The sequence below is a fragment of the Notothenia rossii genome (assembly GCF_949606895.1).
Source record: "Notothenia rossii genome assembly, chromosome: 7".
Classification (NCBI taxonomy): domain Eukaryota; kingdom Metazoa; phylum Chordata; class Actinopteri; order Perciformes; family Nototheniidae; genus Notothenia; species Notothenia rossii.
The window spans coordinates 9,316,823-9,329,010 of NC_136905.1; the positions used below are offsets into that span (position 1 = coordinate 9,316,823).

Here is a 12,188-nt window from a genome sequence, read left to right on the forward strand (position 1 = left end):
ATCAGTCGAGCGAGAGAAAGGAAACATGCTACTTAAAAAGAATAGGTGAGCGGGATGCTGCAACATGAGGGACTCTGTTTCTCCTTTTGTCACTTTCATAAAAGTAACATCACGCGTGTCTCTTTTATTTCAGACCTACAATTGTCATGGACGAAGAAAAGTGGTAAGTTTGTTTATTAAGTTTGAAATATTTGCATGAGTTTTCTGCTTGGATTTCTGCCTGGGCGTGGTCAAACCACAAGAATGCATACTGTGGCACCAACAACTAATTATAACATATTTCAATTGATTTTCTTTGTTGAGAAAATGACCTTTGTATACATATATGTGTACTTTGTGTAATACGTTGTGACTGCATTAAGCTTTATCTGGTAAAAAGAACACAATGCATTCTTCTACTTCTTGATAAATGCGTCACATGTACAGTAATATTATTAAACCATATCATGCACTTCTTAGTTTTTTATGCCTTTCTTTTAACACTTCTAGTCCTTAGTGATACAAGTTATTTATGCTGCAGTCAGTGGGTGTTTCTCAATGTTGAGGAGGCTTGCTTGGTAAGACAAGTCCCTCCGAGTCACTTACTTCAGAAGCGAGGCAAGAATCCTTCCTAGCCTCGGAAAACGAAGAATTTTGGAACAGGCTTACGCAGCGTCCACACGGCGGCGTGCGTTGAAGCTTGCCGGTGAGCTTGTCTGAAACTCGACCAACAACCAATCACATTAATCTCCCGCCCCGGACACACAAGCACACGGTTTGATTGGCTAGAGCTTCTACTGGCATATGATTTGATTGGCTGACGCTTCCGCCGAAGCTTCAAAAGTTGAACATTGCTCAACTTTTGAATCGAGCAACGCGAGCAAAGCGAAGCAACGCTCCCACAATGCAGTTCGGCAGTTTGTGGACGGGCCGTAACAGAGCGTCCACACAGCAGCGTGCGTTGACGCTTGGCGGTGGGCGTGTCTGAAGCTTGGGGAGTCAACGCGAGCAACGCGACCAACAACCAATCACATGAATCTCCCGCCCCCGACATACAAAGCAAAATGCTAGCATTCCATGCTAGCTATATATACTGTCTATGCCTGCTAGCTGCCCATTCAATGTTTAAACGAGGTACACTGGATATAAAGTCCCCAAACAGGCAAAAACCTACCAGTTTCACCCACTATCTCCGCCACCTCCCTCCATGCCTGGCTCCTCCGGTTTGTATCCCGGTAGATGAACAGAGACTGATCATACAGCACCGGGTGATTCACTGCTCACAGCATACACGCGGTTTGATTGGCTAGCAGTTGTACTGGCAGATTTTCATAAACGGGATTTGATTGGCTGACGCTTCCATCGAAGCTTCAAAAGTTGAACATGGTTCAACTTTTGACGCGAGCAACGCGTAGCTACGCTCCCCACAATGCAGTTCGGCGAAGCGTGACGTCACCCCATTCAAATTGAATGGGGAACAGTCCTTCGGCGGCACTCGATGACATAGTATGCTTGAAATAGTGGCTCTGGAGCAGCTTTACTCGACATTGAGACACACCCACGGTATTCATCCTGCTCTGTAAAACTGAGACTGTGCTTTTGTTGAGCGCAGATCCCCAAACGCTCCCCCCTCAGTCCTTTTCCCTCCCAACTCCTCACTTTTCTCTCCTCCCCACTCGTTTTAAGTCCCACTCCTCCCTGTCTGGAGCTCTTCAGTTTGCCTCATCCCTCTCCCCCATTCGAGGATCTCATTTTCTTCCTAACAAGCTGCACTTTTCCATTTGTTGCATCAGTGACACGAGAAACTATGCAAATATACGTTTTAGCTTTAGTGTGAAATATAGTAGTTGAAAAACAATTAATACGTTTTTTGTTAATTTTCTCCTTTTGAACTTTTTTTTGTATTTTCTTTATCTTCTTATAATTCAAAGATTTATTATACCACTTATTTAGTTTAAGTTGTTTTGCTTTTCTATATTCTCATAGTGGCATATATTTTATGTATTTATTATTATTATTATTGTTTGTTATTTCTGTTATTGTTTATTTTTCAAACTTTATCCATTTAACTATATATTTACATAAAGTAAAACAACACTATTTCTCCATGTATAAAGGAATGTACACATCTATGAGAATTGCATAACCATGAATTACAATATCTTTTATGATAATCAAATAAAACATCTTGCCAAAAAGTTACAATTTAGCAAAAAACAATGTATTGGGTCTAACAATGAATACCTTTCTCTATCTCCTCCCTAGCCAATCCATCTTCTCAGCGGTGGCCTACTACATGAAGCACCTCGGGGTGAAAACCAGAGCAGTGGACAGTAAGAAGTCCAGAGGAGGTTTCTTCAGGAGTAAACTGGTAAAGGTAAAATAAAATCAACTCTGTGGAATAATAACATCTCCTTTCTGTCAGTGAAACCAGATTAAGCGGACAATACATGCACTCCCCTGTCCTCATACGGCCCGCTTGGGGAAGCGTTTGTGTTTCTGGAGCCCTGACATTTTACTTATTGTCTTTCCAGAACAAGAGGGATGAATCCTCAAAGGCTAAACCCAGAGGAGTGTTTCCGGGGATCCCCAGCTGGATCGCAGGCAACAGTAAGTATCTGCTTTTGGTGTCTTATTGAAGAGACATCACACAATGAGCTATATTGTACTGTTCAGTGGCGAGCCGTCAGGGCCCTCTAGAAAAAAAATATAGTTTTAGTTATATTTTTCATTAGTTTTACCAACATAACTTGATTTAGTTGTATTAAAATAACATTACCAAAGAAATAAATCCTTCGAATCTGCCTGTTGATTTTCTGTTTGAATGTGAAGGGTTAAATGAAAGAAGCTCCTCTCTGCGAGGTGAAGATCGGAGCTGATTGGTGTAAATTCACAGAGGGCCCAGCTATAGTAACTGAACGAGAGAGTAATGTCAAATGACAGTACAATTGACCAATCATATCTTCCCTCTAAATGGGTGGGTGTTATTACCGCGGAATTTATGACAAGTTCCGCCCGCTGTGAAGCTTTTCTTGTTTCCATAGCAACAACAACTTCCTGTCAACAGCGTAAACTCGCCTTCAAAATAAAAGCATGCCAAATTACACTTAAGACACACAACTGCAACGAAAGTAACAAACACAATGCAATATCCTTTTCAATTTCAAAGAACACAAGTTGGGTTATTTACAGGTGTTGTTTTGTGTGGTAGAGGGTCGCTTTCATTGATGCGTTTTGCACCCCGGGCCGTTGTTTTTATATTCCGCTGAAGTATACGCTGTGACGTAATAACTCTTCTTTTTTTTCGAGGGAAGGGATGGGAGTCAGAGGGCCTAGGTATAAAAGTCACGGCTCCCCACTGATACTGTTACATTTTTTGTGTGTAATATTTCAAATTGAGTAACATTTAAAAGTATGTATCACTGGCCTTTGAAATAAATATATGTTTTATCTTTGAATTTGGATATTGGATTTGAGAACATTGTCCTGACCTTCTTTCCTGTTACAGCTGAAGTCAAACCTAAAACGGAGGCTGAAGGTACTAAACGTCCAGAACTTGTATCTGTAGGATGGTCACATCCCTACTAATCAACCCATCTGCGTCTGCATGTCCCAAATTAAACCTGGGAGTCCTGGGTGGGGTACTGTGTAGATGAGTCTGTGTTTCAGGGTGGTTGTTTGACGAGTTAGCTGTCTTGTTATTTTTGTAATCACCAGAAAAAACCTCCCGCATGGCGCACGTATCTCGTCTCCAGGGTTGTGGGTGTTTCTCTGAACTAACCCTCTCATTTACCACAGAGGCCTGATTGCACCATACTCATCCTGTTTGTTTGTCTGTCTCACAAAAACCCTTTCTCACTCACTGACGTGCTTTTGGTTCATCATTCCTCTTTTGGTACAGCTCTGTTAAACCTGTCGCCCTCCTCCTCTCTCTTCAGCGGAAAAGGAGAAGGTGAATCCGGAGCGTAAGGGTCTGGGTCCCGGCAGAGGGTCCGTGACTGACTCTGCAATGCCTTCAGCCCCCAGCAGGAAGTCTGTTTCCACTGGAAGCCCCTCCTCCCTGCCTGGGCTGGAGGTCAATGATGGGTCAGGCAACAACGTCAGCATCATCAACAACCCTGAGTCTTCTCATGGGGACGGTAAGCCTGCTTTGACTAGACTGTGTTGTATGTGTTGATTTCATTTTGTATAATTAGCTGATCATTTGAGGAGCAAGACTAAAGTCAATAATAGGGCTGTATAATGGCACATCAAGTCAAAGTCAACTTTATGTCAATCGTTCAGTTTGTTTGAACAGACACAGAGATCCAAATACCGTTTCCCACAATCCCGAATACAAAATCAAATATATATCTTTGAGAAATTCACATTAGTGCAAAACTGTCCAAAGCAGCATAAAAATCCTATGCTAACATTCTCCCGATAATGCTCACATGTATAACATATGTATAATAATAATAATAACCATGTTCATTATTTTAGCTTGAATTGTTAGCATGCACCTAATGCATCATTTCATTTAGAGTATTCGGTTAGACCGGCTTTCTTAAAATGTTTTAGTTTATTAGTCGCTGACCGTTTATCATAAAAATGAACATTAAAAAAAGTCTATGACTTGCCCGATGGCACACTCAACTGTTTTAATGAATATTATGTTTCTGCACATAAAGAGTATGTCAGGAATGCATGGTATCATCTTTGAGGTATGGAAATAGGAATTTGTTTGTCATGTACAAATATTGAAATGTAAAAAAACAGAAATGTCGAAATAAAAAAAATGTTAAAACCTAAGACAATTACATTTTAAGTGACCAAAAGAATGAAATGAAAGCAATGTAGCCTCACAGAAATAGACATATATCAGTGTGCTAGAGAAAAAATGTAATACAAAGACAATAAATATATAATAAAACCAAATAAGAACGTTATCCTACTTCATATTTACAAATGCCTTTCATTATTCTACTGAAAAATACATTGACAGTCTCTCAGGGTTATGACGAAAAGCCATCATCTTAAATTATACATTACATATTATTTAATTAGTTACAAACTTTTTACAAGTAAAAAAATAATCTAAACAGATATTGAAGACATACATATTTTCACTTAATAGACAAAAGAACAAACTCTTGTGTTTTCTCGCCTCCTTTTCTTACCTCCCAGGTCTCTCAAGCAATCGCTTAGAGCCTCCATGCCAGTCGGATGGGGGGGACGTGTCCCCTGTCGGGCTCGGGGGAGGGCTGACAGTCGGGGAGCCCCTCTCCCCCATGGACACTTCCACAGAGGATAATGTGGAGAAAGAAAGGTGAGGAGGGTGGTGATAGCATCCAGGGGGAGGGGGGGGGGTCTAACTGCAGTGTAGGGTCTCATAACATAACAACAGGTTAAAAGATCAGATAATGAGACTGGAAGGTGTAAAGACTGTAAAGACATATAATACCGAAGGGGTGGGGGGGGGGGGGGGGGTGACCCCGTGTGCTCGTGCTGAGGGAGCGTGGTAAAACTCCCGCAGCAGTCTGTCCCTGCCGTGTGCTTTTTGTCGTGCTGCCTGTTGCCCGCTAGCTAACAGAGCCTGCAGGTGTGAGAAGGACCCTCGCCAGGTGGACTCGGACCCCATGTTCCCTTCCTCTGCCTTCCCTCTCCCTCATGCCCTCTCCCCTCTTTTCTCCTCATCATGGCACGTCTGCTCTCTTCCCTAACACCTCTGTCCTGTTTCTGTGTGCGTCCTGTTGTGCATCTCCTCATGTTTACAACAGAGCTTCGTTGTTGCATATAAAGGCATTGTCTGTGCAGATCCCACTTCAGGTTTGTCTGGTGATTTCTTCTCGACTTTATAACGGATTATATAGCCTTGACTACAGATGAGGCTTTCTTTGTTGCAGCTTTCTATCCAGTGAAAGGTCTGCCATTTTAGATATCAAACTGTATTTTGTCTAAAGCTTTGCACAAATAAACAAAAAAACAAGTTAAGATTGACGTATAAGTCGACAGCAAGATTTAAGACAAGGTAGCTAATCTTCACACCTTGCTGCCATTCAGTTAATGCACTGAACAAAAATAGAAACGCAACACTTTTGTGTGTCCCATTTTTCATGAGATGAACTCAAAGATCTAAAACATTTTCTACATACACAAAATAACCATTTCTCTCAAATATTGTTCACAAATCTGAAGAAATCTGTGATAGTGAGCACTTCTCCTTTGCCGAGATAATCCATCCCACCTCACAGGTGTGGCATATCAAGATGCTGATTAGACAGCATGATTATTGCACAGGTGTGCCTTAGGCTGGCCACAATAAAAGGCCACTCTGAATTGTGCAGTTTTGCTTTATTGGGGGGGTCTGGGGGGGTCCGAAAACCAGTCAGGTTTAACCCTAACCCTAACATGTCACCCACTGACATGTTAATTAGGGTTAGGGTTAAACCCTAACACATTTTTTAATGTGTCAGTGGGTGACATGCTAGGGTTAGGGTTAGGGTTAAACCTGACTGGTTTTCAGACCCCCCCAGACCCCCCCAATAAAGCAAAACTGCACAATTCAGAGTGGCCTTTTATTGTGGCCAGCCTAAGGCACACCTGTGCAATAATTATGCTGTCTAATCAGCATCTTGATATGCCACACCTGTGAGGTGGGATGGATTATCTCGGCAAAGGAGAAGTGCTCACTATCACAGATTTTTTCAGATTTCTGAACAATATTTGAGAGAAATGGTTATTTTGTGTATGTAGAAAATGTTTTAGATCTTTGAGTTCATCTCATGAAAAATGGGAGCAAAAATAAAAGTGTTGCATTTATATTTTTGTTCAGTGTAGTCCGACATCGACACTAACTTGTTTGTATTGCTCGCCCGTGTGCTTTCCAAGGTGTCTCCGTCTGTCGTGGCCAGGGCCCGTCCTTTGTCCTGCTTGTCTCCACAGTGTGTGCGGTTACATGTTTTGCCGGGGGGCTTCGGCGTCGCATTTGGCATGCTACTACTGACAGAGGTTACAACCAGTTTAGTACATGATGTTGGGGTGTGCATGTTATGGTTGCTGCTGTGATAAGAGGTTGTGAGAGGCGGCTGTGTAACGATGTGGTGTCCCGTGTTTTTACAGACGCAAGACAAGGTGGGTTTCAGCGCCTTGACTGAGTCACATGGACACGCTTCAGGCCTTATACAGAACACACTTACAGACTAAAAACAACAACACATACATGCATGCACTCCTGATACACAACATAAACACACTAAGTGGCAAGTATCGACGTGTGAAGGAATCGGAGTAAGCTTGATTGTTGAGATCAGTTGGATTATTTGTAGTGGATGTGAATGCACGGTGTGGAGGAATGTTAATATGAGTGACCAGTTAAAGGAACGCCTAGTACAGTTATTATGTCAAAGCAAGGCATGGCTTCCTTCCTAACATACTCTTGTACTTAGTTCAGTGTTACTCATGTAGAAAGTGTTGGTAATGCAGTCCTGCCATGCCTACAGTATATGAAGCATACTCTATCCAGTATATGCATGTCATATTTCATGCATATTCATTTGTCACTCATCTTCTCTCTTTTCTATCTTTTATTGATATGATTTTTTTCTTTCTCCATTATCAACATCTCTTTTTTGTGTAAATCTTCTTTGGCTGTACCTAAAATAATGTTTCCTCCTCTTTACCCTCATGATTAACACAAATGTCTGTGCACACTGAATGCATATGACTTTGATATTTTCTATTTGTTTCACTTTTGATTCCTCCTTCTTCCATTCTATGGCATCTTCTTTGCCTTTCCATATTGTTGTTCTTGTTCTCTCCTTGTCCTTCCTGTGGCCTCTTCTCCTTTTTTCTTCGTATCCATTTGTCCTCTCTTAAACTCCTCACCAACTTCTTCTCCTATCCCAATTCCTCCTCCCCTCTCCCTTAATGCCTCCCCCTCCCCCCCCTCTCCCTCCCTACAGTAGGAAAGTGGCTCGTAGTGAGAGTGCCCGTGTGGACCGGCACCCCTCTCGTCGTCGGGGCTCTTCCCGGGCCAAACAGTCCCGTTCCCGTAGCGATGTGGACCTGCAGCCGCCTACACCTGTCATGCTCATCCCCCACCACCTCCATCTGTAAGATGGACAAACCCCCCTCTTAATGCCTCTCTGATTGAGAGGTGCACAGCAGGGACAGACTGTCGAAAACAGAATGACAGCAGCCGTTTTAATATTCAGAATTGAAAGGCTTTTTTGTCAAATAGCTTTAGGGTAGTTTGAGCAATTTCAATCGGAATTCCCACACACAATAAACTTAAGACATAAAACCAAATAGAAATAGTGCTAGCAGTAAAATAGTGCAAGAGAAGGTTGCAAGTCACCCCCTGGTTGAAGGGAAGTGTAGAAATAAGTGAACTAGAATCAGACATTTTAATCATTTCAGGGGGAAATTGTTTTTTCATGACAGTTGATCGATTTTAGAGTAAAAAAAGGCAAGTAAAATAGAATGTATTATATAAAAATAACAAGTATTAATGTGCCATTAGATCTATGGACATACACAATGAGAGTGTAACATTTATAATTAAAGATAAATAAAATGTGCCAATATATTGAGTTCCTGGCGCATAAACTGTATAAACATTAGGGTGGTCCTTAGTGCCATGTACATTTTCGAATTCATTTATTTTAAGCTCCAACTACCGGAATTCGTTATGATAGTCAAGAAAAGTCTCCTGGTGAATTGTATTCAAATTCCAACAACATTTACCCCTCCCTCATCAACCTTGAAGTTTAGCCTCACGTAGAGTGGTCCTTAAAATGAAAGTGGGAAAGTCTAAGCTCCAACCCCCAGAATGCATTCTGTTAGTCAAGAAAACATTCACCAGGAGAGTTTTCTTGACTAATAGAATGAATTCTGGGGGTTGGAGCTTAGACTTTCCCACTTTCAATTTTAAGGACCACCCTAATAAACATGTAATATGGGATAACAGGGTTCTTACGGTCATTGAAAACCTGGAAAAGTCAGGGAAATTCAAAATACAAATTCCAGGCCCTGGCAAAGTTATGGAAAACAATAATTTCCTGTTTTAACTGTCGAGGTATTTTGCTGGTGAGAGATTTTATTTGCTTTAGCGTGTAGAAAATAGTATTTGATTTGTAGGTATTAGGTAGATTAGATAGGCACAACATGTTTCAGACCTTATTTTCCTGTTCCATGTTAAAATAAACCATTTCCAGTGGTACCGCTGAGAAAGAGTCATGTTTTTGGTCATGGAAAATTAGGTAAAGGTCATGGAGAAGTCATTTGGGGCGGTGGTGGCGAAGTCGATAGGGAGTTTGGCAACTGGAAGGTCACCAGTTCAAGTCCCGGCAAGACCAAGTGCTACCGAGGTGTCCCTGAGCAAGGCACCGTTCCCTACACTGCTCCCCGGGCGCCGTTCAAAATGGCAGCACACTGCTCCTAACACTAGGATGGGTCAAATGCAGAGAAACAATTTCCCCTCGAGGGATTAATAAAAGTCCATCTTATTTTATCTTATTTGAAAATCATTGGTGAAAAAGTGTATGAACCCTGGGATAAGATAAAAGAAAAATCTGAATATAAAATAAATACAGCAATAAGATACTGGGTATTGTTATAAAATATAAATACATGTGTATGCTCTTAAAAGAATCAGAAACAAGTGAAACAGAATCATTGGTAATAAAGAGTCGACTAACCTTTATACAGTCTATGGGACAAACTCATTCAGAACAAATAGGTAGATCCCTTTTTGAGGATATCTACACTGAATGATTTTGAAAGGGCAAATGCCCATTGCCTCCTGCCGACAAAACGTTCAGGAATCAATGTGACGGCTTGACTCATTATTCACTGCTGACCTCTGAATGCACCGACGGATAGTGAGTAACAGTTAAACAGTGAAAGGTCAGTGATGTCGCTCTTTAGGGGAACGATTATTGAGTGAGCTCAGTGTTGATCATTAAGTAAGCATGAAGTGTTTTAGCCTTTTATTAAGGGTTAGTTAACTACCTGATAATTGACTGTAGATCGACAACACGGTAGGGCTGCTCGATTATGGCAAAAATCATAATCTCGATTATTTGGGTCAATATTGTAATTGCGATTATTAAATGCGATTATTCATTGACTTTGAAAACATCCATTTATTGGAGAAAAAAATGTGAACAGTATGTTTTTAACAGTTGATTACCCTGAAATTTAAGGATAATTCAACTGAAAAAAAAAAAAAAAATTATAAAAAAAAAAAAAAAATTATATAAAAAAAAAAAAAAGTAATAATAAAAAAATAATGGTTTTATTTCGATTACGTTGTTTTCGTAATCGTTGCAAGCCATAATCGTAATCGCGATTAAAATATGATTAATTGAGCAGCCCTAGTACACGGTCATTTGTCAGAGGGGAACATCATGAAACAGTACAACAGACAGAGTAAGAAAACAGGGGTCCAGTTAAGTCAGAGATTTCAATATATCTTTGTGCTATTCTTAATCAACCTTTGCGATGAAAGCTGCTTTTTCATCATGGAGGTCCAGAGTGTGTTTGTGCAAATAATGCCCAGAAGTGAACAAGGGGAGGAGAAGCCGGAAACAGAAACACTTCAATTTAAAGTGGTGTGATTGAAAGTTATGAATCAATACAAAGATAATAAGACCATAGCTGGGCAACAGATAACCTACAGGCATTTGCACTTTTCCATTTTTTACTCGGAGCATACAAGTAGTAATTAAAATCTCCCATTTTATTTAGCCTAAATCCTCACATGTTGTCATTATAATAGGTAAATAGCTTTGCGATTTTGTAATATTGATCCTAACATGCAACTACTAGCAGCTGTTGATGTAAGCTAAACTGAGCTACAGGAAACATAACAACAAAAACAATGGTGCATAGTTTATCTGACAGATATTTTGGCGATTAATATCATTTCCCTATATTATCTAGCGTAACACATACCTGGTGTGCCTTTTTAGAAAGGAAACCAGCTATTGTTTAGGGTTAGCAACCTCCACTAGTGACACCAGAGTGTGTGTTCAATCACTTGAATTGTATTGTAGCAGTGAAATTAACCGTTCTCCTTTTCCTTCCTTAGTTTCGATGGCCCAGTTCTCCCCCCTGAGGGCTGCCACTCCCCCACCAGCCCATCCCCCCAGCTGGAGGAGCTGGAGCCCCGCCTCCTGGAGTTCGAGCAGGACCCGCCCAACTGGAGGGAGCTAGCCCCTCCTGAAGCTCTGTCCAGCCTCAGCAAGAAGGAGACCAAACGGCAGGAGGTCATTAATGGTGAGGAGAGGAGAGATGATGACAATACTAATGGAACCAGCCTCCAGTGTTGATTAGTGAGGCAGGCAGCGTCCACACATCCAAGAGTAGGCTGAAGACTTTCCTCTTTAGTACAGCGTACACTTAGGACTGGTTTAAACTCCCTTTTGTGTAATATATACCTGGCTGCTAAATCCTAAGAACTGTTACAGGATGTGTATTTTTTTGAAATTATGTAACTTTTTTATTTGTTATTATATCATAAGTTAGTACTTTTTTTTTAATGCATGTCACATATTTAACATATGTAACATTAAGCTGTCTAATAAAGGTATCCTGATTCTGATTTAAAGGGGACCTATCATGCAAAATGCACTTTTGTAGTACGTCTTTTATACATGAATATGTGTCCCCGGTGTCCCAGGGGACTGACCAAGTGTCAGAAAACACAACCCCCTCTATTTTCCTCCATACCCAAATCTCTAAAAACGGGGCTGCAACGGATCTGATAAAGACTGATCCAGATTCGAAATATCTCTGACGTCAGAAACGAGGAGCTCCGCCTATATGGGCAACTCTCCACCTATCAGGAGGAGACAGCCACGGCCATTGCCGTTCGAAAGCGCTGGAGACGCTGTAGTATATATGCCAGGCCTGTAGGTGGCGCTGTAGTCTGCCACAAGAGCAGCGAAGAAGACTTCTCTCAGATTCAGCCGTTGCAAAAACAGGGCTAAAAAAGAGCAAATAGGGCGAAATGAGGCATGGCTAAAATGCATGATCTGTTTGGTATTTTGAAAAAAAAACTTCTCAGACATGTTTTATATAGGTATGGCCCTACAATATATTATTCAAATATAGCATGGTAGGTCCACTTTAAACATCCTCATAGAGCTTTCGTTTTATGGAATTGTAATGATTGTATTCTAACTGTATTTGTGTCATTGTGCTATGTACCCACTCATTGGTAT

The 12,188-nt window shown here is 41.0% G+C and overlaps 1 protein-coding gene across 8 annotated transcripts in view; it reads left to right on the forward strand.

The window, feature by feature from the left end:
• The window catches only part of arhgef1 (Rho guanine nucleotide exchange factor (GEF) 1), a 55,081-nt gene that overhangs the window by 30,884 nt on the left and 12,009 nt on the right, over positions 1-12,188 (forward strand). For 4 of the 8 annotated variants that reach the window (XM_079691255.1, XM_079691254.1, XM_079691251.1 and 1 more), the window contains exons 8-16: positions 134-163; positions 2,245-2,356; positions 2,514-2,589; positions 3,488-3,517; positions 3,918-4,118; positions 5,146-5,287; positions 7,081-7,092; positions 7,923-8,072; positions 11,054-11,241. In XM_079691255.1, the coding sequence (XP_079547381.1) occupies positions 134-163; positions 2,245-2,356; positions 2,514-2,589; positions 3,488-3,517; positions 3,918-4,118; positions 5,146-5,287; positions 7,081-7,092; positions 7,923-8,072; positions 11,054-11,241 (941 nt within the window). Of the gene's footprint in view, positions 46-133; positions 164-2,244; positions 2,357-2,513; positions 2,590-3,487; positions 3,518-3,917; positions 4,119-5,145; positions 5,288-7,080; positions 7,093-7,922; positions 8,073-11,053; positions 11,242-12,188 lie in introns of all 8 variants that reach the window. The other 4 variants (XM_079691257.1, XM_079691252.1, XM_079691253.1 and 1 more) reach the window with 4 other exon arrangements.